Source organism: Delphinus delphis, chromosome 12, assembly GCF_949987515.2.
Source record: "Delphinus delphis chromosome 12, mDelDel1.2, whole genome shotgun sequence".
Lineage (NCBI taxonomy): Eukaryota > Metazoa > Chordata > Mammalia > Artiodactyla > Delphinidae > Delphinus > Delphinus delphis.
In genome coordinates this window covers 39,178,385-39,206,107 of record NC_082694.2, presented here as the reverse complement: position 1 = coordinate 39,206,107, position 27,723 = coordinate 39,178,385, and the positions used below count along the sequence as shown (strand labels likewise).

At 35.9% G+C, this 27,723-nt stretch overlaps 1 protein-coding gene across 1 annotated transcript in view; it reads left to right on the top strand.

Annotated features, from left to right (window-relative positions):
• The first annotated feature begins 1,667 nt into the window (after nt 1-1,667).
• Nucleotides 1,668-27,723, top strand: part of REL (REL proto-oncogene, NF-kB subunit) — a 38,273-nt gene continuing 12,217 nt past the window's right edge. The window contains exons 1-4 of the mRNA XM_060026544.1: nt 1,668-1,778; nt 11,775-11,917; nt 14,303-14,451; nt 18,844-18,935. Coding sequence (XP_059882527.1) covers nt 1,769-1,778; nt 11,775-11,917; nt 14,303-14,451; nt 18,844-18,935 — 394 coding nt within the window. The 5' untranslated portion in view covers nt 1,668-1,768. The remainder of the gene's footprint in view (nt 1,779-11,774; nt 11,918-14,302; nt 14,452-18,843; nt 18,936-27,723) is intronic.

The window sequence follows — 27,723 nt, the reverse complement described above, 5'->3', positions numbered from 1 at the left end:
ACCCCCTTAAGATCTTTCTTGGGGGCCTTTGAGCTATCTCTTTGAAATGTGAATATCAAGGAGGATGGTGCCCCATCTCTCTGTCTCTGTGGGAGTTTAAACCTTGGCTTTTGGCTCCAAGATGTAACTTCCTATTTTTTTTCCTTGGGAGAAGGACAACAGGTATGTAATTGATTGCATCTGTCTGATTATATAAACGAGTGAGATTTCTTCTCTTTGCAATCTCTTTAGTGCATCACAGTATGGTTTAATGCTTATTCTATAATAAAACTATTTCATTCTTTTCTACTTTTCTATATTTTGTGGAGAGGATGTTTTGGGCGTGGCAGGAGAGTTTATTTTTAATTATTTCCCCAACTGGGTCCTCCAGTTTTGGCACTAGTATGGCTGATATTTCCCATTGCCCCTCCATACTTACATTAGGCAGTAAAGGATAGTGGAAAGAGCATGGAGCTTTTGGAGTCAGAAAACCCTGAGTTTAAACTGTTCTTTTTTTTTTTTTAGTAGCATTCTGAGGTATGAACAAGTTACTTAACTTCTCTGAACCCTGACTGCCTCATCTATAAAATGAGGATAATACATTATAAGGTAACTAAACTGACACATAGAAGGTTATTTACACATGAAAGAAACAAAGTTAACTTAGATTCCTTTAGCATACTAAACTTTCGTCCTCCTTTCCACGGGGGTAACTCTGTCAAACCCCAAGGCAGTGTCCACGTCATTAATCTCGAGCACACTGAGTGATGAGGCAACGAACTCACACTGCGGACCTCAAGAGTTTAAAAAGTTTTAGTTTGTAAAGTACGTTAACAGAACAATTGAGATGATGCAAAGGGATAAGATCACACTGCTGGGGTCCCCGTATGCAAATACCTTAATTACAGGCGCGCAGAGGCCGCTGCAGCTTCCGCACTTCCCCTCGAGTGCGCTCCGGGACGCCCGCCAGCGCGGGGGCGGGGATTTGCATGTGCGAAATCAGGAAGAGGGGGAACCACCCAACGAAAACCCCAGCTGTCCTTACCCCAGGCTGGGAGGACGGGCCCCACTTCGCCGCCCGGCCCGCCCCCAAGTGCTCGCGGGCGGCCGGCCCTCTAGACGTCACCGCACCCTCCCACCCGCTCCTGAACTTTAAGCCACGCGTCCAAGAACACCCTGGAGGAGGGGGATTTCTCAGGAGCTGGCGGCTTTCGCACGCTCGGGGCCGTCACCTCCCGGCTCCCAGCGTTCCCTGCGCTCCCGAAGGTCCCGCGCTCGCGCTTCCGCGACGAGGTCCCAAGCCCACCGGGGCTCCGGGAGAGCGGGCGGGGGCGGGGGCGGGGCACGGGCGGGGCACGGGCACGGGCGGGGCGGGGCGCGGGCCGCTGAGGGCGGAAGCACGGGCGCCGGTCGCAAGACGCTCCGCCCCCGCCCCAGCCCGGGGGAAGCGGCGGTGAGGAGTTTACGTCAGCCGCGGGAAGTCCCCCCCCGCCGGGCTGTTCGCCTCTCGGGCCGACCTGCCCTCAGCTGTAGCAGCGCTCCGCCTCCTGGCTCCTGCAGCCGGGACGGGCAACGCCGGGTGACCGGAGCGCGAGAATTAAGCGGGTGGGAAGGTGTGAGCCGCAAACCCAGAGGAGGGCGGGAAGGAGGAAGAGGAGGACCCGGGGGTGATCAGGGGGACTGGGGATCCCGCCGGCAGAGGTCCCTTGGCCGCCTGACTAACGGGCTGATTGACTGCAGCGGCTTCGGGTCCGGACGCTCGGAGCGGGGCGGCGCGGTGAGCTGAGCCATGGCCTCAGGTGAGTGTTCTCGGCGCGGGCTACCGAGGGCCGGGCGCGAGCCTGGCCCCGACGGCGGGGGCGGAGGAGGAGAGCGTCCGAGGGTCTTGCCGCTCAGGGTTTCGGGCGCTCAATTTTGGTTGTGACTCATTCTGTCTTTAAAATCGCCTCTGGCAAACTGTCAGCCTTTTAAAAAAGTAAGCTGGTTCAGGGTTTGCGTGCGAAATCAAAGTCACGCTCTGTAATTTGATGCCATTATAATAGCCGGAGCCTTAGGGTTTCCCAAAGACTTGGTTTTTGGTTAGGGAAGTAATAAGAATCTAAATAAAGGAGGACGAAGATTTCCCGTATTTAAAAATTGATTTAAATTGAAACGGTGGTTTTACGTTTTAGAACAGGAACGAGGAGCCTTCCGACCTCAGGAGAGGTCTATCTTTTTTAGTTTAATTTCATCAGTTGCCAAGAGGTGATCGCTGTCGTGCTGACAGTTGGACAAAATGCGGTGCGGCTTTAAAAATCACCAGTGGTATTTTAACAGGTCTTACGTGGAAATGTTGCTTCAACAAAGTGAATCATTTTTACTGTAAAGTGCGTACTTTCTAATTTATGGAACAGAAGTCGAGTTTTGTTTTGTTTTCCTTTGTTGGAAAGAAGGGGAAAAGAGGATTTTTAGAATCCCCGTGCTTTAAAATATGAGTAAGAATGAAAACAACTTTCTATCACTTATGTGAATACTTACTTTTAGTCAATAAATGCGTGGATCTCTTGCTTTGGGGGAAACCAGTTTACCAAGAAACTGCTTAAAGGGTGAGGGAGGGAGCCTCACATCCAGCCATGGTTTAGGTCTGCCTGTAATCTAAAGGAAGTAAATCAGGTAGACTGCATTCGAGTGGGACCTTTACAGAAGTCTGGCAAGGTTTATGGGGGCACTTTCCCGGCAGAGGGAGCAGCGTGAGCAGAGGCTGGGGGGCCTAAAAGTGTGGATTAACCCTGTGCTAGGAGGCTACAGAGGGAGGCTTGTTTATGCTTGACCCGCATCCTCCCAACTCCCTGGTTCAGTGACCCTCAGTAGAAGGCTGATGACTAGCGGAGAAGAGGAAGTAGAAAGCATAAAGGACTTTTTTTTTTAAAGGGTTGAGCAGAACAAATCCATAGCTAGTGCTGTAGGCTGAGAAGGAAATTGGGGTGGTTCACATGACATTTGATTTCAGTTTGTCTGTGGTTTTCATGTGAGAATACAAATGTAGTTTAACATATTTCAACTTTCTCTTTAGCCACCTAAGTGACCCTGAACTTTCAGATAATCTTGTAAATTCATAAATTCAAACCGTGTATAAATTAAAAGTGCAAAGTGACTTGAAACACTTGGTTAATTTATTGATTATCAGAAAGATTTTGTATGAAAGTTAAAGAAGAGCCAGCATTATAAGGAAAAAAAAATCAGCCTTCTGGTAATTTAACCAAACTTTGTTGATATATGGCATGAATGTAATACTCCTAATTCTTTCAAAAGAGAAAGAAAATAATTAGCCATTTATATAGAGTATCCTAAGACCCACATCATTTAAAAATGTGATACAATTTAAACTTGTTTAATGACACTATATTTTGTTCTGTTGTGAGGACTGATTTCCTAAATTGAAGGGGAAAAAATTTAAAGGAGTGGAAAGTTGTAGAGTAATTTTCTTTTCTTGTTTTTCCTGTTTTCTGGAGTTGCATTAAAATGGGACTGTTTAAAATATAACAAGTTATTTAAGTTGTAATTCAGTTGTCTGAAAACTGCTGAGGAAAAGTCTGGGTGTCCTTAATCACTCAGTAAAGACCTTAGACAAAAAGATTCACAAAATTATAAACTCCCATCCTGTTTTGAAACAGTAATTTAACTGAAAGAGTAACAACAACGACAAAAAAACTTTTGCTTAATTAGTTTACCATTGTCTAGTTTAGAGTCTGTTTGTAGTAAAGTTGTATAAAACCTCAAAAAGTATTTTTTATTGATTACCAAGCATTTAAGACCATTTCTTACCGGATGTAATATGTAAATAGGTGTCTGTAGTTGAATATATGATCTGTATAACGTGAAAGTAACAGATCATTATTTCATAAATAAAATTATATAAGTACCATGAATAACTGGGACTTTATGTATGATTCTAAATTTTGTTCAATTAAATTATGTTATTTAGGATTTCACAGCTCAAGTTCTATTAAGCTGTCTTTTATTGCTTTTTAAAAAAAAATTACACCTTGGTTCCAGTCTTTTGACACAATTAATGAGGACAGGCATTAAGAAAAATGTTCTCAGTCCTATCCAAGGTATGCATAGACAGTCATTACTCTTGTATATTTATGATTCTATCCTGTTTAGTATAAATAAAATTAGCTCTTTTTTTGTCTGAATTTAAAGCTTCTCATTGTTCCAGTAGAAAGTACAAATGTTCCTGTGTGCGCATAGCTCTGTTTACTAATAAATAGTACTGTATTTGGTAAAATATGTTTTAAAATTTAGGTAATTTATTTTTATTTACAGTTTTAAAAATTATTATTTTTTAAATTGGAGTATAATTGATTTACAGTATTGTTTAGTTTCACATGTACAGCATAGTGATTCGGGGTTTTTTTGCATATTCGGGTATATTCCATTATGGGTTATTACAAAATATTGGGTATAATTCCCTGTGCTATACAGTAAATCCTTGTTGCTTATCTATTTTATGTATAGCATATTCACAGTTTTCTTTAGTATAGTTCTGCTACGTCACATAATAGGAAGTACATGAAGATATCGTGTACTACTTACCAACTTTGCACTACTTACCAACTTTGTAGTGTAAATTGCAAGATAACTGTTTGTCTTGAGTAAAGGGGAAAAACTCAGTGTAGTACGACACAATTTAATCTTTAATGAAAAACTGGAGCTGGAATTGATAGGTAAAGACAGTGATTTATTGTTTTTAGTAGAAGACTGAACACATAAACATGAAGGCTGCTTCAGAAGTGCAACACATGAAAATGTAGAGATAACAGTAGTATAAAAGAATTAAGATGATATATGATAGACATAGAGTGAAGGGAATGAGCAAGTGAAATGACTAGGGAGGAATCATGATGACTCATAATTGGGAACATCTGGGGTGTGTGTAGTATCTTTCTCAAATATAATTTGAGGGACTCAGAATTTCCTTTTGTTCCATCTTTCTTTCATCTGTGTTTTCTGCAAATGATTGTGTTTGTAGGCACATGACCCAAATAATTGCATGGGATATACTTACAGTAAAAAATTATTTGTTTAATTCATATTTAAATGGGCATCCTATAATTTTTATTTTTAAATCTGACGGTCTTAATCCAGACAGATGATTTGGCCCTGCCATCTGTTTTTAATTTCGTTTCTCTACTTTTTTCACCCTGGAAGTTAAAATGTTTTTTCAGGACTTATTCTTCCACCCCACACCCCAATGGCAGTGGAATCTCTAGCAGTAAAATCTCTTTGCCAAAATTTTTTACATATTTTATTTACCTTGTGGTGCATACATCAGTCAAATACTCATCTGCAAATTCCCTTACTTGGATTCTTAAAGCCCAGATGAGAGAGTCAGCCTGATATATTAGAGTAAACCTGGATTTTAGTCCATGATGGACCTGGGTTGGTTTTTATTCCAGTTCTGCCACTCTATGATTTGAAAATGGGTATAACAACTGCAGAGTCTTAATAGGAGCAAATGAGGTAATGCATGCCCATAAATGTTAGTTTTCTTCTGTACTGGAGCTCTTTTGGGACTCAGACCTCTAGGAAACAGGAGCTCCTAGAAACACTTGGCACTTAATACTGTTTAAGTATCCTGATGATTCTAGAATTTTACGAAACCTTAAGGTTTCATAAAAATAGACTAGACCAGATGCTAGATAGAAAATATATCTTTCAAGAATATGTAAGCATACCCATTTACTTTTAAATAATTTGAAGTAGTTTTGTGTATATTTAAACTAGGGGAGTAGAAGTTGACAGTGATGTTTGGAGGCAGTCTCCTTTGTCCACTTAAATGATAGTAAGCATTCTGAAGAAGAAAGTAAATAAAAAATTGCTTAGTAAATAAACCACGTGTCCTTTTGCTAATTTGATTGATATAACTTATCCTTCCTTTGATTTCTTTTGCACCTTCTGTGTTAGTCTTTTTCTGTCTTTATGGGAATAGGCTTGAGTTTTCCTTGCCCTTTTGTTAATTGGATACAATTCTGTGTAGGAAGTGGTAACTCTCAATTTTTATCATAATTGGGAAGAAATGGAAAAACTCACCTGTGTCTTAAGGTAAAGAAGGTCATCAACATAATTCAGTTGGGTTTGAGGAAAGAAGAACAGGTCTTTTCTTTTTCTCCAAAGTGAGTAGAGGTGATATTTAGAAAAGAATATATTGGTAACTCCATTTGCTCCTTTGGGTCTCAGGCAATCTGTTATCCTGTACTTCAGTGAATGAGATTCAGTCTCTAGTCAGTTATTCAAAACTGTGGTGTTCACACATTGGCATGCTGTCTTGTAAGAAGTGTTACTGATGATAGTTAAAATATTAATTTTGTAAAAGATTTATTTTAAATATCAGTGCAGTTGAAGGCTATCTCTGTAATAGTGCTTTTTTTCTCTTGCTTGCATTTGGGTAAGCTTTTTAGAGTGGGAGAGAGTTACAAGTAGTGAGAATTCCTCCACCTAGTCTGTCCATCACCCGGCTCATCCTTGTACATGAATTTTGGGGTTGCTTCTCCAGATATGTGCATTGTTGTTTCCACTTCTTTGTGTTTTAGGGCAATGGTTCTTAATCAGGAGTGTGTTCAAATTGCTTGGGAAGTTTTTTTCAGAAACAAGTCTGGGCTTTAGATGGATTTCTATCTCTATTCAGCAGATCTCAGGTGGGGTCAGGACATGTATGTTTTTTGAAAAAGCTACCTAGGTGATTCTGATATATAGCCCCAATATGAACTTTGTTCCAGGAATTTCATTGCATCTAAATACTCACTTGCCTGTGCCAAGATGCATTATCTTCTTAAACTAATTTGCATTTATTTTAGCTTATTTGCTATATCAGTTATTGTGACTTTATCCACAGCTGCTTTTATGCTGCTTGTTCTCTGAATTTGACCCCCCTGGGATCCCAGCTGTCATATTTGCTAATGTCATTCATAATTTCTTTTTCTTATAACTTTATATAATTTTGAACTTTAGTTTTAGCAACTGTAAAATGGGATAATAATTCCTGTCCTGTTTTTATGAGACTAAAGTTAAAAGGATCAAATGAGAAATGTATATTAAAGTGCCTTAAAACAGTGTTTTAATTACTATAATTAACATCTTTTCACTGTGCAATTAATGCTGGTTCCCAGTGCTAGCTGTCTGACAGTTGATCATCCACTTTTATCTTTTATTTCAATGTACGTTCTTTTTTTTCTTTCTTTTCCAATGTACTTTCTTTTTTTAATCTTAAAAACTCAAATAGCACTCTTTCTTGCCTAAGTGCAAATAAAAACATAAATATATCTTGCAGACATTTTGGCTATATTTCAAATGTTATTCTGGTCTGTATGAGCATTTTACAATACTGTTAAAAATTTAGGGGTCAATCCCAGCTGTGCATAATATTGGTTAAAGAAAAGTACAGTAATCAGCTTGTTTAGAACCAACTTTTGAAGACGTTTCTATGATTTTCAAAACTGTAGTGATTTGAGATAATCTTAGTTAAGAATACTCATTTTCTCTACAGTTCCCTGATGTATGTTTTACCAACTTCCACTCCATAGATGATTGCATTTCACCACTTTTTATCTTCAGGAAGGATGGCACTTCAGAACAGGGTACTGAGGAAGGAAGTAACTGATACACTGTACTGATGCATGATATTATAAACGATTTATAGCTGGGAATTTTTTTAAAATTATAAATAGAGGTAAAGAAATTAGAATATGAATAGGTATGAGGAGTATGAAGGTGTAGCGATTTTAGTACTTACAAAGCACTGTTTTTTTCCTTAGTAGTACAACCTAATAAGGAAAATGTGAATAATTATTAATATAGTCTTTCAATGTTTGCATAATGTAGACAAACAAAAAGATCTTTAGATTTTCAGTCATTCATTCCACAGATATTTACTGAATATCTGTGCAAGGCACTGATGAGTAGGACACAATTCCTGCCTTTAGGTAGCTTGAAGAAATAAAACAAGTTGTTTGAAGAAATAAAACAAGTAGCTTTTTTTCAAGAAGAAATAAAACAGTGAGTCTTCCCTAACTTCAGTTATTTGCAATAATTGCCATAAACAAAACGCTGTGATAGTTTAGAGGAGGGGAAGATTATTTCCAGCTGGGGGAATGGAGAATATTACAGTAAACTCTGGTTGTTAGACTTTTTACCAATAAAGAGCTTCTACAATAGAAAGAATAGAGTTCAAGGGTTTTTTTAAGTACTTGATATTATATGATAACTAATATTTGTCATTTTTAGAATTTAAAAATCTTTAGAAAATGTTTTATTTAATCTTTCAGCAACTGCTTTTCTGTTCTCTTGTCTACAGACTTTTTTCTTAAACACACTTTCTAGTTTAAGGAAGTGTTGTATAACCAATGAAATATTTGAGTGCTCACTTTAAGCCTAGCACTTTTATTCACACTCCTCCCTCAAAAGTTAGCCACTTACCATTAGTGATGTCATTCTATATCAACTTCCCACTAAGACACCTTTAAATAAGCAGTGGGCAGGGATTTATTTGACCTTTAGTTCAACCACAAAGATGATTTAAGATATTACTTAAAAAATACTGTTGAGTATTTTGAACTTCGTTTTCAGAGGAAAATGTACTTTCTTTTAAATACTCCTACAAGGATATATAAGGTTGTGAAATTTTTTGTCTTTTTTTATTAGAGTATAGTTCACTTACAATGTTGTGTTAGTTTCTCTTGTACAGCAAAGTGAATCATATATATATATATATATATATATACACATATATATACAAATATATATCCACTCTTTTTTAGATTCTTTTCTCATATAAGTCATTACACAGTATTGAGTAGAGTTCCCTGTGCTATACAGTAGGTTCTATTTTTGTGGCTGCGCTGGGTCTTTGTTGCTGCGCACGGGCTTTCTCTAGTTGCGGCGAGCAGAGGCTACTCTTCTTGCAGTGCACGGGCTTCTCATTGCAGTGGCTTCTCTTGTTGCAGAGCATGGGCTGTAGGCGTGAGGGCTTCAGTAGTTGCAGCACGCAGGCTCAGTAGTTGCGACACATGGGCCCCAGAGGGCATGGGCTTCAGTAGTTGTGGCGCATGGGCTCAGTAGTTGCGGCGCACAGGCTCTAGAGCACAGGCTCAGTAGTTGCCCCGCAACATGTGGGATCTTCCCAGACCAGGGATCGAACCTGTGTCCCCTGCATTGGCAGGCGGATTCTTAACCACTGGACCACCAGAGAAGTCCTATAGAGTAGGTTCTTATTTGTTATCTATTTCATATATAGTAGTGTGTATATGTCAATCCCAATCTCCCAGTTTATCCTTCCCAAGGATGCAAAATTGAAATACTCATCTGCGTGCGTTACATTTTTCAGTAAAATTGAAATAAATATTATTAACTTGATTAGGTTAAAGTCAGTTTTCCCTGGTTCTTTGCCTTTTGAATAAACAAATAGGTAGTAAATTCAAGCACAAGGAGTCTAAACCAAACAGAATCAAATTAAAGATACCAGTAATACTTTACTTAGTAACACAAAGTAGAAAATATGGAGCCATCAATGATTCTTTACTTTCTCTTAACCCTAATGTTTGTTCAGTCACCAAGTACTGTCAATTTTATCTTTTAAATAATCCTTCATTCCTATTATCACTACCAAATTTCAGAAATACTCTCATCATTGCCCACATTACTGTAACAGCCTCTAAATTGATCACCTTACTTTCTCTTTTCCTTTTAATCTGTTCACTGCCACCAGAATTTTTACTCTAAAATGTCAATCAGATCATGTGATTCCCCTGCGTAAAACCTTACATTGATTCTCTGTCGCTCATAGAATGAAATCCAAATCTCCAAATGTACTCTGGCTTTGGTTCTCTTTCTAAGGGTGGAAGTGTACTTCATTTCCATTGGGGCTGTATTGTGATTCTTTGGCTCTTTTTTACTGTGCCTCCACCTTTGGACACACTCTTCCCTTTCTCTAGAATGCCTGCGTTTCTCCCTTCCCCCTCCCCACCCTTTTGCTTCAGTACCTCTTTTTTTCCTTTGACATAGGCTTTCCTGACTCTTTTGTTCTTATTACAATTTTATGCAGAATTTTGTTAGCATAAACAAAATTTTGTTCCTTCCTCTATAGTCTAATAATTTGTGTTGTTTGCCTCACTATTCTGTAAGATCCTTGAAAGAAGCAGTTGTGTATGTACTGTCATGGTATCACTATAAATCATTGTTTTCAAGAAAGCATTCAAAATAATAATAGACCATTTACTGAATATTTGTTATATGTCTGATACTTGGTAAGAACCTAACACATGTTAATCTCTAATACTCACAACAACCCTATGTGGTAGGTGCTATTGTTATTATCTCCATTTTATAGAGTAGGAAACTTAAGAGATATGATATTTCCAGGGTCTTCAATGTTAAGATGTGGCTGAGGAGTACTCAAAAGGCCTCTTCCCCATACTGCACTGATAATACCCACTGTGTTACCCTTTCTGAAGATTTGCTTGCATCATAACAGAGGATAAGCCTTTAGTCAAATAAATGGATATCTTAATTGTGGGAATTTAGAAATCACTAAACTGATTGAGGGAGGGTTTTTTGGGGGGTTTTGGGTTTTGATTTGGGGTTTTTTTTTAGTGGAAGGCATCTTTATACCCCTGAAATAAAGATACATTGCTAAGTACCCTACTTGTAAGCACACTTGAGTGTCTTTATTAAACTGTCATGTCCATGATTTGGATCATTTCCATGATTTGGATAATAAGAGGGGGCAAAAGTGCATATGTTTTAGACAGCTTTATTGACATATAACTAATGTACAATAAATTACACATGTTTAAAGTATGCAATTTTATAACTTTTGACGTATTTATACAATTTTGAGATCATCACCACAATCAAGTAATTAACATGTCTGTCATTCCCCAAAGTTCCCCATCCACTCCACACCCCTATGCTTAGGCAACCAGTGATCTGCTTTCTATCATTATAGATTAGTTTACATATTCTAGAGTTTTATATAAATGGAATCATAACAGTATGTGCACTTTTGATCTGGCTTCTTTCACTCAGCGTATTTATTTTGAGATTCATCCATGTTGTTCTGTGTATCCGTATTGATTCTAAAGGTATATATTTTGAATTACATTTGCTATAGAAAGTAAATAGTTATTTTCTTTTCCTCTGTTGTGTCTTATACTTTAGGTGGGACTGACTGAAAATTCTTTTGAGCGTAAAGTCCCTTCTGGAACTTGTTTTGCTGTACTATGTATAAGTCCTTTAAGATTCCAATGGAGATATAAAAAACTTAACATTTCCTTCTGCGAGGATTTAAATACATTTTCATTTTCAATGAACAGTCTTTTATAAAGTCCACTGTTAAGTCTAATGTAAAATCAAGCAAAGTCACTTTTGGAATATAATATTGTACTTCTGAAGACTATCTTCTTGACCCATTTGGGAGAATTTTGGGGAAAAACCCTTCTACTTGGTCTCATGTAAGTGGGTATCTCTGAAGTGGTTATCACAGAACTTCACTCTGGCATTAGTTATAGATATTAAACAATAAAGTGCTAACCAGTAAATATGATTTGAATGACTTGTGTTTACACTGTACGGGAGCTCAATTTGAATGAGAGAGAAGAGTGTCTTTGCCACCCAATCTTTGATAATTACATTTCAACCTTGTTATTTAATATTGAGAGGGAAAATTTTTTAGTCTACTGTTTTATAAAAAACAAAATGGTCAATATCCATTATCATTCCTATTTTAATCTCACCCTCCCCCCTTTTAAAATTTTCAGGTGGTAATGAACCACGTATAGAGATAATTGAACAACCCAGGCAGAGGGGAATGCGTTTTAGATACAAATGTGAAGGGCGATCAGCAGGCAGCATTCCAGGGGAGCACAGCACAGACAACAACCGAACATACCCATCTATCCAGGTAATAGACCATTCTCCTGTGTGTGTCTGTCTCTTAGTTGCTTCATATTTTAGCTACAGCAACTATGTTAAAGACCCAGCTTCTTCACAGTGATCTCCAGCAGCTTTTCTTCCTTTTTTTTCTTTTTAATTGATCTATATACTGCATAGAATTCTAGGGACATTTATTAAGTACAGCATGGATTCTTCATCCCTGTGGATAGTTATACATTGTGTGTTAATCTAAGTAGAGTGATTCCCAGTGCTTAGTATACATTGGCAGCTTTTGGATGATGATCCCTTTCACGGAACAAAAAGCTAATGAGGAAAAAGCATTCTCTCCTTGCAGAGGTGATCAGAATTGTTCTGTAGATTGAAAACATGGATTTGGGAATTCAATTAGAATTCTTCCTGCAGTCACTTGGTTAATCTAGGGTCTATGTAAAAAGAGAACATTTTTTGTCTTTTTTCCCCCTTACCTTTATTGCCTATCCTTGATACTCTGGGTTGCCTTGACTGATTTGAAATATTGTCACTTTTTAAATATAGTTTTTTCATATTAGCATAAATTTCGAAAGCAGTTTGACTTTGGTAATATACTATAATTATAAACTATACCATATTTGTATCTTAATATTTATATACATTTCCTTCAGTTTTTAATGATTTTTTTTTTATTCTTTAAATGCCAATTTAAAACCTTAATGGCAGAGTGGATTTTTGAAAAGTTTTATTCAATGTTTCATCAGCAGATCTGAATTCACTATTTTATAACTAGATTATTTACAGAGTTTACTCTATTGAACTTAAAGGAAATGCTAAGTTATATAACAAGCCAATGGCAAAATTACATATTGAATTACAAATTCCAATCTTCTATCACACTTTTTTGTTAGCAATATGGATTTGAGTTAGATCTAAGTCTTTTTATATAATGTTAAAATGGGAGAGGTGCTAATAAAAGGTAAATAAGAAAACAGTAATCTTCTATTCCTTTAAGAGCGAATTTTAGCTCTTCTCCATAATTCAGCTTATTCTATACATTCTCTTTAATATTTCTAAGGTCTATATCCTTACCATTCCAGTATGTTCTAAACAACTTTGCAGCTTGAGTTCTACATTAGCCTACCTTATGCTTTTTTCTTTTTTCTTTTTTTTTTTTGGCTGCACCACACGGCTTACAGGATCTTAGTTCCCCAACCAGGGATCGAACCTGTGCCCCTGCAATGGAAGCACAGAATCCTAACCACTGGACCGCCAGGGAATTCCCAGCCTTACACATTTAAGTTGTTACCTTCTCTTTTATTCAGAAAAGCAATAAATACTTTCTGGTTACTGTTCAAATTAAGTTTAAATTCAAAATTATGAATTTTAATGCCCTTTTACCTGTGAAACCACCTATTCTTACTTAACTGCCTTGTCATTTGTGCTTGCAAATTTGCCAGCTTCCAACCTAAACATTAGCTCATCCCCACATGCTTCCGTCCTCTCCCATGTTTAACTCTTCTCTTCTTTCTCAGTGTTCTGTGTGAAAACTTAATTTTGCAAAACTCAACTAGATTTATTGCCTGTTATACAGTGAACACTTGCAGTATGCTTACTGATTAACAAATATTTTTTTAAATGGAATGTAATGTATTAAGTAAAATGATCATATTTGTGTGTTATCATTTCCATTATGGCTTAAATATATACTTTTTTGTTTTTTGGCTGCATTGGGTCTTCATTGCTGCGTGTGGGCTTTCTCTAGTTGCGGCGAGTGAGGGCTACTCTTCGTTGCGGTGCGTGGGCGTCTTATTGCCGTGGCTTCTCTTGTGGAGCACAGGCTCTAGGCGCACCGGCTTCAGTAGTTGCAGCACGCGGGCTCAGTAGTTGTATCTTGCGGGCTCTAGAGCATAGCCTCAGTAGTTGTGGTGCACGGGCTTTGTTGCTCCGTGGCATGTGGGATCTTCCCAGACCAGGGCTCCAACCTGTGTCCCCTGCATTGGCAGGTGGATTCTTAGCCACTGTGCCACCAGGGAAGCCCTAAATATATACTTTGAAGGGATGTTTATGGTATGACAATGAATATAAGAGCATGGCATTCAGTGACTCAACATCTTAGAATTTCCTCATGCTCTGTGATAATATTTTGGTGTAATTTTACTTGTTTTCAAAGGAAAATAAGCAGAAATCAGATGATATGACCAATTGAATTAGGGCACAAAATAATATGCCAAGGAACTGAGAGGTAAAATTCTCCTCTACTGGTATTCTCTGTAAAGTTTCATCCAAACTGCAGTTGCCAGTCAATTGGACTTTATTTATCCAGTGCTAACTGTATTATATAAATTGAACTCTCATTTTGTAGATCAGTTCTTAATGAGATGTATTTATGGATCATATATTTAATTTCCCCCCTTTTCAGATTATGAACTACTATGGAAAAGGAAAAGTGAGAATTACATTAGTAACAAAGAATATCCCACATAAACCTCATCCTCATGATTTAGTAGGAAAAGACTGCAGAGATGGCTACTATGAAGCAGAATTTGGACAAGAACGCAGACCTTTGTTGTAAGTACACAGTCACAGACATTTTTAGGAATAGGATAAGCATAGAATGAATGCTCTTGATTCCTATCCATGTACATCTGTTATTTTTTAGCAGAATAAACTAATTCCTCACTGTACTTCTACTTACTATAGTATACATTTACATTTTCTTATCATTTGCATTGGAACTACCCTTTCATTCTTTATTAGTAGACACAGTCCATGATGGTAGCAGGAATACTTCTTTATTGTAACTAAAAGTAAACAAACTTATTTTATGCTGCGATTTTTTTTCTTAGTTTGAACAACTTATGAAATATTTTCTTTCATAAATTTTTACTCTCTTTTCATTGATAGTTAACTTAAAAATTGCCAGATGTGAGAAAATCAACTGGAAAACTGGAATTATTATTTGAAAAGGGCAGTTATAAAATTAACATACAGCAATAGTTCTAAGATTTTAAAAAAGTATATAATACTTTGTGTTTGAGGCTGCTGGATGGATCCATTCATCCTATTGGTGAGAGTGTAAATAAATATAATCTTTCTGATAGGCATTTTAACAACTACATAGCAAAAGCCTGAAAAATATGAATGTCTCTTGAACTAGCAATTCTATTTCTAGGAATTTATCCTGAGGAAATAATTTCTAATTAAGCATGTTCAGAAATTTAGCTATAACGATGTTCATTGAAGCTTTGTTTGTGATGGCAAAAAGTTAGAAGCAATCCAGATAATAAACAAAGGGGGATTAGTTAAATAAACTGGTATATCCATGCAGTGTACTCCTATGTAGCCTTAAAAATAACCTTGCAAATATGTCTTTGTATAGAATGATATTCCCAATATTTAGATAAATAAAATAGGGCTTTAAAACAATGTGTGATAAATAATTTTTTTAATTTTCATTTTATATTGGAGCATCGTTGATTAACAATGTTGTTTTAGTTTCAGGTGTACATGATAAATAATTTTTTCAAAAGTAAATGTGTACATACACATAGTAGTATAAACACTAAGGTATTGATAGTAGTTGTCTCTGGGTGGGAAGAATTGTGGGGTTTTATGTTCTTTTAACTGGTGTTTATTTTATAATTCATTTTTTGTAACGAACATGTGTTGCCTTTGAGGAAAAATGAAACCAATTGCAACAGGAAAAGATTAGTAGCCTCCTTAAATACTAGCAGTAACCATTTAGAAAGTATACTTTAAAAATATTCCTCTTTCAGTAACAACACAAAACATAAACTATCTAGTTATACAAACTTGGCAAGAAGTATTTCCTGCTTATATTATTTGACCTCCCAATAGCATTTTACATTGTAGATTACTCCTTTATTGGAACATTATTATTCCTTGATTTCTGATTTAGTGAGAACAAACTTTCCTGTTTTACTTCTTACTTCTCTGGCTGTTCTTTCTCAATCCCAGTTACAGGCAGTTAAATTTTTGGACTACCTTAATTATGTCCGGTGATGCCCAATAATGCCTGTTAGGGCTGTCCTACCCTTCCCCTCAATCCAAGATCCTGTTAAGGATCATACATTATTTTTAGGTGTCATGCTTATTTAGTCTCCTTTGATTTAGAACAGTTTCTTGGCCTTTGTTGGTCTTTCATGACATTAACATTTTTGAAGAGTTTAGGTTGTTTTGAAGAATGTTGTTCAATGTGGATTAGTCTGAATGGTTGCTCATGATTATGTCCATATTACCATGAATAATAATTTCATGTTAATATGAAATATTTTGGATGAGCAATCTACAGAGGTGATGCTGTATTATTCTCAAAATTGAGACGCTATATTAGTTTTTTCCCATTGGTGATATTAATTGGCATTCTATTGTAAAGAACTTTTCCATCTTCCCCTACCTCAGTTGAAAAAATAACACTATAGACTCATGGATTCTTTTATTCAGTGTATTATAATTGAATGCTAGTCCATTACTAGCATTATTATTTTGATTTTCAAATTGACCCAAACTTGACCAAGGCAAGCCCCTTCAAACTGTTTCCTGTGTCCTTTTGATATGTCCCCATCTTTCTTCGAGCACTTCTTTACTTTCTGACACAGCGAAGTGTTCAAGACTTACTCGTACTTTTCTTGCCCAAGCCTTGAAATCTTCAGTTGTTTCTAAGGATCCCTGGTTTCTTTCAGTAGGGAATGGTAATAAGGGTGATTGCCTTTTTGACATATTCTCTTAAATAGCTCAAAAGCACCTCAAATAGAATATGCCCCGAACTATGATCTTACCCTGATCATATATACCTCTTTCCTCTCAAAATTGGTCTTCCAGTGTACCTTGTTTTACTAGTTGCTGTAAAAGCCCCAAACATAGGTGTCATCCTTGACACCTCCTCACAGAGGTGCACACGTTGAATTCACTAACAGGTACCTCCTAAATAGGTCTTGAATCTATCCACTCCTCTCCATGACTCCATCACCAACATACTAATTGATCAACTCTCTCCCATCATAGGTTCCTGTGACATAATGTGTATCTCCTTTATAAAACTTGTCATGATTTCAGTTTAGCATCTTGGTGTGTGATTACTTCATGTCTGTTTCACTAGAAAAAAAGTTTCAGCAAACTTTTTCTGTAAAGGACCAGACAGTAAATATTTTAGGCTTTGCAGGCCCTGTGGTCTCTACTGTACCTGCTCAACTCTGCTGTTGTGGCATGAAAGTACCTGTAGATAATATGCCAACAAATAAGTTTGTTCGAGTAAAACTTTATTTACAAGAACAGGTAGGTGGTGGGCCAGATTTAGTCCATGGGCTATAGTTTGCCAACCCCTGCTCTAGACTGTAAGCTCCACGAGAGGAGGGATTGTATACTCCCATTACTTACCAGAGTTTTTGGTACGTAGTAGGAACCCCAGAACTTGTTGAATGACTATGAATGAATGAGTAATTGATTCAGATAATCTCTGTGATCCTTGGTTTCCTCATGTCAGAATTTCAGTGTGTGAATAGGAGTCAAATATGATTATTCAGATGAAACTGTCAAGTAGTGTATAAATATATAAAAACAAAGAGTTCTTTAAAATCTTTTGTCAAAGAAAAAGTGAGAACCAACCTAAGAATCTTTCAAAGAAGTGGAATACTTTTGAGGAAGACAATCATGATTTCAGGGTTTCGAGAAAGGATTACAAGTTCAAGATTGACTTTTTAATTATTGGAGGCAGAAGAAGGAAATGTTAAAGATATTTTAGGTGCTAACAAAATCACAGGTGTGGTGAATGTGAAGAGCATGAACAATAAGACAACAGTGCATGGAGGGGGCAAACAAGGCAAGCGACCTCCTGGTGCAAAGGGCCATGTCAAGTTTGAACAAATAGTAATGTTAGTATAACCAAGTTTTGCTTCCTTATTCACACCCACCCAACTTTAATGATGTCATGGTTTTTCCATGTGGGAACAAGTATGACTGGTGGTGGTAGGGGAGTTCCCCCCACCATCATCTGTACTACACATATGCAAATTAGTAATATTTGTAGCAGTTGAGAAATTTTCCATAAATGACATTTTGAAACTTTTGTTAAATATTATTGTTGGTATTAAATATCTTTCTAATGAAAAAAATATGTAGTTTGATGCTTTCTTATGATGAATGATTATTATAACTTCATATGATAAGGCACAAAACATATTCCACTGCTGCTGGCCGTGAAGTCATTTGAAGTCAAAAACCAGATGTCCATGGAGTGGAGAGGTTGAGGTGTAAGAGGATTAGCAGGCACTGTAGCGAACTGCAGAGCCCTGTATAAATGGGGCTGCAGGTGCTTAGCTCCAGCCAGGTGTTTCTGTGCCAATCTGCTGTTGCCAGACCTTTAAAATGTTCAAGAGAAGCCAGAAATCCAGAATGTTTATATGCAGTTACCTGGTTTTTAAATGTTGGTAGTCTACGCACATTTTTTAAAAATGTAGTCAACACTTTTATGAGCTCAGCAAAACTATACCTGTAGGTGTCAGCCTGTGGGCATCTTTTTACAGCTTTTGCTTTACATTATCAAATGTACAGATTTTATTGATTTGATTATGAATTCATTTGGGAGGTGAATTTTAGCTTTTTGGTGTTGCTTTCCTCTTAATCTTTGTCCACTTTGGTATATTTGATGCAGGAATATTAGTAAGATCTAACCATAAAATACTGTATGTAAAAGTGATAAAGTATACACTGCTTTTCTTTTAACAGTTCTCTTAGAAATATAGCCCCATTTTTTTATCCTCACATCTTTATCATAGCAATTGGAAATGTACTTCATGTTTTTAATATCTCCATCTGACATTATGATGACCTTTCAGTGCTGGTTATATGCTTGATTTTTGCAGTATCCTTTAATAAAACCTCATTTATGTGTCCTTGTATTCAGCTATAAGGAAATTTGAAAGTTCTGTGTTTTCCTTCTAGTTTTCAAAATTTGGGTATTCGATGTGTAAAAAAAAAAGAAGTAAAAGAAGCTATTATTTCAAGAATAAGGGCAGGAATCAATCCTTTCAATGGTAAGTATGTTTGATTTAATTAATTCTATTATTTGGATATTGACTTATTGTGATAAATGATTTCTATTTGTATCTTCAACCTGTGCTTTAAAAGCTATCTTAAGTTCTGTGTTAACTTATATACTTGTCTTACACCTGTAAATGAGGATTAAAGTATATTTAAAATGCTTCAGTATTGAAAAAAAAAATCTTATTCACACAAGGCTTTCTACTATCAGTGAAGAGTTTCATTGTTTTCTATAAGAAAACCCTCTCAAAAATATTCCGATTCTTTTGGAATGTGGCCTTCCTTTTGCCACTCCAGCAGACGATATATACTCCCCCCTCTGAATATTGAATAGGCACTGTGGTTATAAGGTATTGGAGTGCATTTAACTCAAGGGCATATTCAACAGTGAAACTTAAACTAATCCCAATGTGGAAGTAGTATAGAAATAGTAGAGGCTATACAAAATATTTTCATAGTATATTTGTGTGTACGGCTAGATATTTACTGTTCAGTGGATTTTGTTGGGGATGGCACTGTCTGGTGTAGCACCTGGTAATGATGCCACAATTGCTACAGAATAGGTGAGGGCTATATTTCTTGAATAGAAAAATGACTACCAAGCTGACACCCTACACTACAGTGGTCTCCATTGTAAAGTCATCTGCAGCCACTTAAATCTGCATGATTCAGGTATTGAACAACTATAAAATTTTCAAAGAATAGATTTCTTTGTCATATTTAAGATATCCTTATATTGTTAGTTTGTGTTTTTTGTGGTAGTTTAAAAATAATTTCAGGGATATGATGATAATTTAAAGAATATCCTCATAGACAAGTAGTGTTTTTATGAATTATAAGGTCTGCATCTCTTTTCTCTAGGTCTTTATTTTTCATACTATTTAGTATAACGCAAAAGTTCCCTTCTTTCTCTTCAGTATTACTCACTGTAAGAGACTACTGTTAAATTTGATGTAAAGTTTTCTAGAATTTTCTTTATACATGTGTCATGTATATATATACACACACATGTATTTTTTATACAAATGGAGTCATGTTACACTTCCTAATCTACTACTTCGTACTTTTCACTCAGGAATATATCTTAAACATCTTTCCATATTAGTACTTATAAATCTAGTTTACTTTTTAACAGTATTCTGTGGTTTGGGTAGGCTTTAATTTGTTTATCTAGTCATCTATTAATAAACATTTAAGTTATTTTCAATTTACTGAAAAAACTCCATTGAATATAGACTTTGAACTCTTGTGTGATTTTTTAAAAAAAAATAAATTTATTTATTTATTTATTTTTGGCTGTGTTGGGTCTTCGTTGCTGCGCGCGGGCTTTCTCTAGTTGCAGTGAGCAGGGGCTACTTTTCGTTGTGGTGTGTGGGCTTCTCATTGTGGTGGCTTCTCTCGTTGTAGAGCATGGGCTCTAGGCGCGTGGGCTTCAGTCGTAGTGGCATGCAGGCTCAGTAGTTGTGGTGCATGGTCTCAGTTACTTAGTTGCTCTGTGGCATGTGGGATCTTCCCGGACCAGGGCTCAAACCTGTGTCCCCTGCATTGGCAGGCGGATTCTTAACCACTGGGCCACCAGGGAAGTCCCACTTGTGTGATTTTTTTTTCCTTAAATATTTTCTATGCCTTCATTTCCTTATTTATAAAGTAGAGATAATAATAGTACCTACTTCATATGTTGTTATAAGAATTAAATGAACTAAAATATGTAAAACACTAATTATGTACTAGGAACTATTCTAAGTGCTATATGAGTATATGTTATTAATATCATGCCTTGTTCTGGATTGGTAAAAACAAAAATCAGAAAACCCCCCAAACTTCCACAGATGGCCCATCTGCCTTTTGACTCCTGCATTTTCTGTTTTAAATGCCCTTTCCACTGGAGTCAGGAGATCTGGATTTGAATTCCAGCATTGCCACTTGTACATGCTACGTGACTTGGGAAAGTTAAGTAACCAAAGCTTTGGTTTTCTCTTCTGTAAAGCAGAGATTAAATAAAATAGTGTACATAAAGTACTTAACATTTACTCCTTGACATACAAATAATACTTAATAAATGGTAGCTATTATTTATAATCTCCTTGTTTTATACTGCATTATCCCTGTTTCATACTATGCCTAGACTTGATGGCCACTTTAATTTAAAAGTTGGCCTTTTACTTTAGCAATAAATCAAAATTTTAAATGAGCATACTCTTGACCCAGAAATTTTCCACTTTTGAAAATTATCCTAAGGAAATAATACCTGGTGGAGCTAGGATTTGAAAACAGGTAGCCTGGCTCTCAGGCACATTGCTTTATCTCAACTATGCTTGTTGTATTAACTGTTGTATTAACTCCCCGCCCCCACCCATTAGAATAATCTTAGAACAGTGCTTTATTATTGTGATTATATATTATTATTGATTATTGATATTATATTATTATTGATTATATTAATATAATCACTATATTATTGTGATTAAAAAGTTGCAATGGCTCCTTAAATAGTTTAAAAACGAAATGGCCCTAAATTGGAAATCTTCCACATGTAGCTCCAACATATCTTTCCTACCTTCTTGTCCACTGCTCCTCTTCATGAACCATTCTCTATTCCAGAAAAACTGTTTTGTTCATCTACCCTGACCATCTCTCAGTCGTCTCTGTTTTTCTCACTACCATTGTAGGAATGTAAGCTTACATCAGTTTTTAGCCTGGACTGTTATTGATAGCCTCTAAACTTGTGTTCCTGCCTCTATTCTAGATCACCCTCCAAGCAGTTTATACACTCTACATCCAGAAAGATTCTTCTGAAACCAATATGAATCAGTTCAGAACTCTGCTTATTATCCTTCAGTGACTCCACATCATCTTCACCAGTGACTCTCAATTTGAATGTGCATAGGAATCCCTTAGTACTTGCTAAAAATGTAGAATCCAGGCCACATTTCCCCTAATTTGATAGGTCTGATGTGGGGCCTTGGGCTCTGCATTTTAAGAAGCCTCTAGATCCGTGTTTCTTAACTGCAGCTCACAGTAGGAAATAGATTTTATTTGTCTACTCAATACATACACATGCACATGTACACACATAGATAAAAAACAATATTCTTACTACATGCAGTATACTCTCTAATCCATTCCTTTCCATTTGATTTTTTTTTAAAGTAAATGCATGTCCAACCCAGTAAATTAATTTTATGACCAATGGGTCCTAAACTCTTAGTACATGCAGTATGCTTTCTATTCTATTCAATTCCATTTCTTTTTCTTTTTTTTTAAGACAATGCTTAATGAAGCCACTAAATTAATTTTATGACCATTGGGTCTCAAACTACAATTTGAAAATCTCTGCCCTAGATGATTCTAATGCAAGTGATCCATGGACCACACTTTGAGAAACCCTGATATACTTGCTAGATTCAGTTTCTCAAGCATGGCATTTAAAGCCCTTCATAATCTGATCCTTGTTTTCCATTCCAGCGTCATTTCTAGCTGTCATCCTCTGCCTCAACTTCCTGTCCGTCCTTCCCCTAGCACTGAGTGTACACATGCCATCTGAACTTTTGGCCATTCTGAATTACTTGTCATGTTGGAAGAGCCATATTTTTTCTTGCTACTGTGTTCTTATACGTGCAGTTCCTAGCATGAAATACCTTAATCTACATGGTGAATTCTTTCTGCTCATCCCTCAAGTTTAAGGGACACTTCTTTCAAGCTATCTGTGACCTTCTCAGAGCAAAGTATTCTGTTTTCCCAAAGTGCTGTACATATTCTAATATGGTTAATCCCCCTGAAAAAACTCAAAACCCTAAAAACTAATTAAAATAATCTGAACTCAGCTATAGACCTTTCTTGGTTGTTTATTCTATGCTATTTTCAGGATATACTGGTAAATTCTACCACTTATGTAGGAATTTGTCAGAGCTGAACTGACACTTTTTTATAGATGTATCACTTAACACAGGAAAATTATACTGGTAAAGATAACAAGATACTAGCCGACTTTGTGTTATATCTTTATGATATATAGAAACAATGGAATTGGAAATGTTTAGCAGAATAGGGTCTACAAATTCTGGTCTATAGACTATCTCATTATGACAGTCTGTTCCCTAAAGATCAAATATGTGAAAATGCAAAGACTATTAAAAATTATTTTTACTTTGCATGTATCTAGGATGTTTTAAGGCGAGTCCTTATCTTTCTTGCCATTAGTTCTTTAAAACAGGAACTGTCTCTTGCAGATAGGGACATATAACAGTCAAGTAGTATTAAACTTGAGGCTTCATGTAAAATACCTGTTCAAATTATCTAATAACGTGCTGAAGTCTAAATTGTGTGAGGAATTTATTTAAGGGCTCCATTATCAAATTTTAACAGTGTCCATTTAGCTGGCACCAAAAAAATGTCAGTTAGACTTCATAGGGGACTCTTACTGCAAAAGCAGGGAAAAATTTTTTAATTGTCACTTTCTAACTATGTATTTAATGACATATAAGGAATTCTAATATTCAGTGATTAAAATCCATAAGATTTTTACAATAAAGTATTTGCAATTCTGTTTTATTAGTCACTTTACTTTTTTTCCATGTACAGAGGACATTGAGTTGTTGTGAGAGCACAAAGGCTGTTTTGCAGTTGGGTTTGGGGGGATTATTTTATTTTGGTAGTCTGAAAGAGAATACAGTTTAAAAAGACAGGTAGTCTCTTAACAGATTCTTGTCTCTAAAAGTCTGGTTTAATACAAGAAAATAAGAGCCTTTCCTCACCACTTAAAACTTAAAGCCTAAACAGCAAGAAGAAAAAAAAGCTCTTGTGTACTTCATTATCCTTCATTGCAGTCATTTTAGAAAGCCTTCTTTATTACACTGTGCAGAACTTGGGGCACTTTTATGCCTTCAGTACTCCTTGAACATACTCCCATTATAACACTTTTCACGTTACATTATGTAATTTTAGTTTATGCATCTGTTTCTCATCCAGACACTAATCTCACTAAGGGCAGGCTGTCTTTTCATATCTCTGTCTAGCATTTGTTTTAGCACATAATAGAAGCCCAATAAATACGTTGAAAGAATGAGTAATTAATGATAGACTGCTATGACCATTTACCTTTTGCCTGGCACACAAGCGCTTAAATGTTAGCTTTTATTATAACTATACATTTTAAGTAACAGAAATTAAAAGAATTATAACTAAACTTTGGTTTTTTCCCCTTAAATAAGACATAGCTCTTAAAATTGTTAATCTATATACTGTACATTTTTGCTCTGTTAATTACTTTTTAAATTTTAGTAATATTTAGCAATAATTAAAATTTTAGAAAAGTCACATCTCTAGAGCTAGTAGGTGTTATAATTGATTTAAAAAATTTAATCCCTACTTTGAAAACAAATAAATCATGATCATATCTTTTTGATAAAAATGAAATTCTTATTGCATATACACTGCTCTTAGGACTAAGGAGTGACATTTATTGCTAAAGATAGATTAAGGAGAATAATTGTTACCTTGTATGTATCTTTTTGATCACATATAAAGGGAAATTTTAAACTAGTTTAAGAGAAATTTAAGAGAATTTGATTGGTCTCATGCTTTCTTTTGCTAGATTTTTCAACTATCATTTTTCACATTGCAGAATTTTTAAAATAAGACATTCTGTATCATGCTATATATTTAAAAGCCTACTGCAAGCATTATCTAAGTGGAGGAAACATCCAGAGCATTCACTTTAAAGTTAGGAATGAGAAAAGGATGTGCACTCTTGCCACTTCTATTCCACATTGTACTGGAGATTGTAACCAGTGCACAGAGCTGATCAAAAATGAAGAAATAAAACTGTAATTATTGGAAGCTATTATTTACAGTGAAAACTCGAAAGGATATACAGATTATTAATATAATGTTTAAAAGGGTGAATGCATTGTACAATTAACATACAAAATTCAGTTACATTTCTATACATCAGCAGCAAATAATTAAAGAAAATATTGTCAGAAAATATAAAATACCTAGCAACAACTCTAAGAAATGATGATCAAGATTTCTTTAGAGAAAATTATAAAATTTTATTATGAGATAATAGAGAACACCTAAATAGATGGAGAGGTATATCATATTCTTTAATATCAATATTATAAACATTGCATTTTTTCCCAAATTGATATATGGTTCAGTGAAATTCCAAACAACTCCCAACAAGATTTTTCACTAAAGTGATAAGATGATTCTGAACAGGAAAAGGAGGATAATTTATAGAGGAGGAATAGTGATGAAAAACTGACCTTATCAGATATTAGGGTTTATTCTGAAGAAATACTTACGAGATATTAGGGTTTATTATGAATAAGTACTAATTAAGTAATATTGGGGTAACAATAGGCAAATTGACCAGTGGAGTAAAATTGAGAGCCCAGAAACAGACTTAAGAAAATATGAAACTTTAGTAAATGACAGTGGTGGCATGTCAGATCAAGAGAAAGGGAGGAAATATTTGATAAGCAAAGCTGGAAAAAATGATTAAGTTGGATTCCCACCTCTCGCCATATATAAAAATCAGCTTTCAAATGGACTAAAGACTTTAATGTAAATCAACACTTAGAAAACTCTTAGTATAAAATATTCGTAAATAGATTTTAGTCCTTGGCTTATATAGAAAGACAAGACACAAAGTGTTTTCTATAAAACAGTTGATAAATTTGATGACGTTTAAAATTTCAGTTTACTGTATTTTTCAGTTCTAGAATTTTGTTTGGTTCCTTTTCCAATAGTTTCAAGTACTCTACTAAACTCTCAATATTGTCTTTAACTCCTTACATTTATTAAGTGTAGTTATTTTAAATCATGTATCTGAAAACTTCATTATTTGGAACCTTTGTGGTCTGTTTCTATAGTCTGTTGTTTTTCTTTTCTTTAAAAAAAAATTACTTTGTCTCTTCTTATGCCTGCTTATTTAAAATAGAATACCAGTCATCCTATATGCAAAGTTGTTTAGGTCCAGGGTGTTTTCTCCCTTCAGAAGACTTTCTTATGGTGGGTGGCTTGTCACACTAGCAGTCCCAGATCATCTAAAATTAGTGAATGATTTAGGTGAGGTCTGGTATCTCTGCATCCAGTTCACCCTTACTCCTAGGGTATAGCTCCTCCAGAGCCCCAACCAAAGCACTGGGCATTTATCAGATTCTCCATCCTTAGCAGACCCTGAACTCCTTTATTTTTTGCCTGTAGTCTATTGAGAGTTCAACTTGGTTTCTCATCGTCTTAGCTACCTCTTACAAAATTGGCAAGCTATATCTGGAAAAAAGAGTCCTCTTATTCTGAACTTACCTCTCTGGGTTTCTGTGATATTGTGATTTATAATAAATATATCTTCATTCCCATTCCTGGTTTATTACGAGTTTATTTTTCTTTTATGTGCTATTTTAAAAGATTTTAAATAAACTTTTCTTGAGGTCTCATTTACATACAGTAGGATCTACCCAGATATATGTAACACCACCACAATCAAGATAAGGAATATTTCTACTACTGCCACTATTAACTACAAAATTTCGTTGTCCACTTCCCGGTCAATTCCCTCTCCCATCTCTGGCTCCAGTCAGCTATTAATTTGCTTTCTTTGCCATCAATTAATCTTTTCTAGAATTTTCATATAAATGGATCATGTGGTATATATTTTACATCTAGTTCCTTTTGCTCACATAATGTTTTCGAGATGCGTACATTTTTGCATATATATCCATAGTTCTTTTTTATTGTATAGCTGTCACAGTTTATCCATTCACATAGGTTTGTTTTTAAACTTGTCAGTTTATTTTTGTGTTTATTGATTACTCATCTTTGGAATTGGGAAACACTAATGTCTTCACCTCTAAATTTATAATGCCATAAAAAATTATTTTGAAGAGGTAGATCTCTCATTGCATACCTAATTGTGCCAGGAGAGTATGCTGCTGTGGTACAGGTGTTTGTATCATAACATTTGACCTTTTAGTTGTACAAATATGTTTTTGTAGGCTCTTTGAAATGCTAGGCTTAAGATTGCTGACAATGGAATAATTTTTAATGTTGTGATAGCTACTGAGTGTAGTTTAAAAAAAAAAACAGTCAAAAGTACATATGGAGGTTCCTTAAAAAACTAAAAATAGAACTACCATATGACCCAGCAATCCCACTGCTGGGCATATACCCTGAGAAAACCATAATTCAAAACGAGTCATGTACCAAAATGTTAAGTATGGAAACACAAAAGACCCCGAATAGCCAAAGCAATCTTGAGAACGAAAAACGGAGCTGGAGGAATCAGGCTTCCTGACTTCAGACTATACTACAAAGCTACAGTAATCAAGACAGTATGGTACTGGCACAAAAACAGAAAGATAGATCAATGGAACAGAGTAGAAAGCCCAGAGATAAACCCACACACATATGGTCACCTAATCTTTGATAAAGGAGGCAGGAATGTACAGCGGAGAAAGGACAGACTCTTCAATAAGTGGTGCTGGGAAAACTGGACAGGTACATGTAAAAGTATGAGATTAGAACACTCCCTAACACCATACACAAAAATAAGCTCAAAATGGATTAAAGACCTAAATGTAAGGCCAGAAACTATCAAACTCTTAGAGGAAAACATAGGCAGGACACTGTATGACATTAATCACAGCAAGATCCTTTTTGACCCACTTCCTAGAGAAATGGAAATAAAAACAAAAATAAACAAATGGGGGCTTCCCTGGTGGCGCAGTGGTTGAGAGTCCGCCTGCTGATGCAGAGGACGCAGGTTCGTGCCCCGGT